This window comes from Macadamia integrifolia, chromosome 11, assembly GCF_013358625.1.
Source record: "Macadamia integrifolia cultivar HAES 741 chromosome 11, SCU_Mint_v3, whole genome shotgun sequence".
Taxonomy (NCBI): Eukaryota; Viridiplantae; Streptophyta; class Magnoliopsida; order Proteales; family Proteaceae; genus Macadamia; species Macadamia integrifolia.
In genome coordinates, this window is record NC_056567.1 from 8568778 (window position 1) to 8572281 (window position 3504).

General features: G+C 40.4%; 1 protein-coding gene across 4 annotated transcripts; it reads right to left on the minus strand.

Annotated features, from left to right (window-relative positions):
* Positions 1 to 316: 316 nt before the first annotated feature.
* Positions 317 to 3289, minus strand: LOC122094060 (interactor of constitutive active ROPs 4). Of its 4 annotated transcripts, none has more exons than XM_042664684.1 (3): positions 2964 to 3289; positions 2071 to 2153; positions 317 to 1979 (listed from the first exon to the last, which is right to left on the minus strand). In XM_042664684.1, exons 2-3 carry the CDS (start codon positions 2082 to 2084, stop codon positions 692 to 694), a joined length of 1302 nt encoding a protein of 433 aa, XP_042520618.1. In that variant the 5' UTR covers positions 2085 to 2153; positions 2964 to 3289; the 3' UTR covers positions 317 to 691. The 4 variants fall into 4 exon arrangements, with proteins under 4 accessions (XP_042520618.1, XP_042520620.1, XP_042520619.1 ...); XM_042664686.1 differs by having other exon boundaries at positions 2071 to 2167; XM_042664685.1 differs by having other exon boundaries at positions 2071 to 2180.
* Between the last annotated feature and the right edge of the window lie 215 nt (positions 3290 to 3504).

Sequence of the window (3504 nt, forward strand, 5' to 3'; positions counted from 1 at the left end):
AGTTCTGAGATTCTTCACCTGGCTAGGTGCATGATCCTTGCTCTCTTTGAAAAGTAGCATATAAAAAAAAAATTAAAAAAAAAAAAAATCCATGAGAGTGCGAGTGCGAGTGCAAATGCAAGGGTTACATCTTAAAAACATAAGAGGGATAAAATGACTATCCCACCCCCTATGAATGATAATAATGTCTACCCTAATGCTTCTATATATGTTCTTATTATTCCATGTATTGATGTAGGACCACAGTCCCAGACATAACTCTTCCGACAAAAAATAATCGACAAGGTTGATCAACAGAGGAGCAGTTTACCACTACTAATAACCAACACTGACATGACGAATTCCCATAAATTTTCCACCAATACAAGCTTAGATAGTTGGATATATATATAGTACCATCTATTAAAATCCTTAAGGCTTAAACAGTAAATAAGAGTTGATGGAGGCCCATCCACTTCAAACCCCACCCCCCCAAAAAAAAAAAAATGAGAGACCCATCCTGACTCCATGTCACGTCAACTATCACTTTCTCAAGATCCATTGACAGTTTGACAACATTTCAGAGAGCACTTACCACGTGTCAAATTTAGCTCCAGTGCGAAACAGTGAGCAACTATTTCTGCAACTCAAAAAAAAACCTCAAGGAATGGAGCCGGGCCAACCCAAATCGGACCACCAGAACAGAACCAGTCTACTTCTGGCCCTTCTTCTTCCACAGATCACTAAACATCCTCATCCCAGCACCCTTCCTCTTGCCGATTTCGAATCCATCGTCCAAATCGTCAGCCATGAGAGGCGATCCCACGATTCCACCGAATCCATCAGCCGCTCCGAACCCGCTCCCGATATGCTTATCCATGGATCCGCATCGGACTGCAACTCTCCTTCCGTTCATCTCCACACCATCAGAGAGTATTGCCGCCGCCGCATCTGCAGCTTTCTTCCATTGCTCCGTCTGCACTTTTAGCTTCTTCATCTCTGTCTCCAGCACCTCCTTCGCTGCTTCTACTGCTTCGTGTTTCTCTTTCAATCTGCATAGGTTAACCTTACTCTCTTCAAGCTCTTCTCCAATTTTGTTGAGCTTCAAGATGGATTCTTCTTCATTAGCTAAAGCTGAGGCTGCCTTAGCTCCTGCCTCCTTCGCCTGCCTCTTTAGCCTCTCGTTCTCTTCTCTTGAGATTTCCAATTCCTTCACCTTCTCTGTCAATTTCTCGTTCAGTGAATTGATTTCTTCTTTCAATTGGGCTGAATTGTCTGGTGATGGCTTCTCTGGTTCCAGCAACAGCTGTGTTGGTGGTGATGGTGGTTCTACACATTTCTCAACTTCCGTTCTTTTAGTTTCTTCCTCCTCTTCTTCCTTTTGAGCTACCGTTTCTGTGAAATCGACTTTGGGGTCATGTTGAGGTTTAGTTTCAACTGGAACTTCGAAGACGTCGGTGGACTGATCTGGGTCGCAGAGATTTTTTTCATTTGATGATGATTCATGGACTTCCTCGGGAGAAGGTGGTTGATGTTGATCTTCCTTTTGGGTCTCCGAGACGATTGGTTTCTGGGATTTCATTTCAAGCTCTCCTTGCGCTTCTTTTATGGCTGCTTCTGATTTCGGGGGTTTCTTTTGAAGCTCTCCTTGCGCTTCTTTTACGGCAGCTTCTGGTTTCTGGGCTTTCTTTTGAAGCTCTGCTTGAACTTCTTTTTTGGAAGCTTCAGCAGAAGCTAACTGGTCTTTAAGCTTCTTGAGTTCTTCCTGAGCATTACCCAGTTGTGATTCCAAGTCGGAAATGCGGGTTCCCAGCTTCTTCTGCTGCAACGAATCAGGCTGAGATCCTCTTGGAGATCGGCGTTCTGCAACTCCCAACTTTGGGCTCCGATCAACAATAGGTCGATGATGGTGATGATTATGATGGGAATCAGAATCAGAGCTCGAAGCTCTTACTGAAAGTGGACCTCTGGGAGATTGCCTCTGAGGCAACTCCGATCCCCTGTGAACCATTAACAGATCATACATAAACTGCAATCCAATTCTAGCAGGCAAAACAAGAAAGAATTGTGATTTCAAACAAGTTTACAGACCTCGATCTTGGCATCTGATCTTCCAATTAAAATCCCCTCTTAGCACAGCAATTGCAGAGAAAAAGGGCAAAAGACTTCGTAATCTGCAAAAAGAACACTCCAGACGAGATCTTCCCATTTGAAATAATATTACAATATTGTAAAATTGACAACTAACATTAAAATAAACACAAAAATTGAAGAGAAAGGCACCGTTTTGAACATGTTATCATCTATTGTTCTGCCAAAAGGAACTAAAACTATTTGCTTTTGTCCTCCCCAAAGTTTATTCATGGGAATGGGCAAAAAAGCTCGGAGAAAGCTTTCATGTTCATCTCAAAAGAAGGAAAGCTTTCATGTCTAGAGATAATGAATTTTAGTTTAACCTCACCTGCTTTATTGTTTATGAGCTATTTTGAATCTGCCATGGAGTTTCCTTCTGTCACTATGAGCTTAATTTTGTACTGTTACTTTTATAAACACTCTCAAGTGGGGGGAAAAAAAAGGGAAGAGGCAAGATTGAAAGTTCAAAAGCTCAAACTGCAACTTTCTATGTATCATTAGCCATTAAAACATGAAATAAAACAGAATTTATGGAATCTCTGCTCCGGGAGAAAACATCTAAGAGAGATTTGAAGCAAATCAAAAGAGAAAGAGAAGTTTTTTACAAGAATAGACATCCACATAATAATCGAGAAAACCAGCTGAAAGGAGATGGATTGCAGAGAAGAACATTGGGTCTTTCAGATATTCAAGTACCAACAGAAAAATCAGATCCGAAACAGGAAGCATTGCCACTCTGTTCATGTAAATGTCTGTGTTTGAACAGTTAAAATGAAGAACCAGAACCAGAGATCTCCAGATTCAAAGATATCAAAGGAAAATGAAAAGGAAAACAAAGAAGAAATAGGTACCTGAATGTGAAATCTACTTGAAGAAGAACTTCACAATCCGCTCTTCAAAAACCCTTGAATCGAAAACAGAAGTCAAGCTCACCAGAGACCCAAATCAAAATTTAAACGAAGAAACTGACAGAATCGTTGACAGTGGGATTTGAATTTATAGCTGACAGAGTGTTTTCAAACAGAAGGCGCTAAAAAATAATAATATAAATTTGAAACCCCCATGCTCATACTGTCACCATTTGTCTCGCATAGATCGATGAATTTTTAATCTAATTTAATAAATTAATCAACTAAAAATGATTAAATTTTGAAATTGGAAGTTATTGAAGAACAGAATCAAGCAGGAGAAATGAAAAAGGACAAGAGAGAAATTTAAAAAACACTTTTCTCGAGAATCCAACCCGTTATCACTTTGTGTGTCTAGTCTATTAGTGGGAGTTGTGGGACTACTGCCGTCTAAGTTCGTCTACTGTAGGTTACCCTACGTTGTCGTGGTGGGACTGTGAATCGGGTTTATATGTTTTGAATGGACGGTTGAGATTAATTTCCC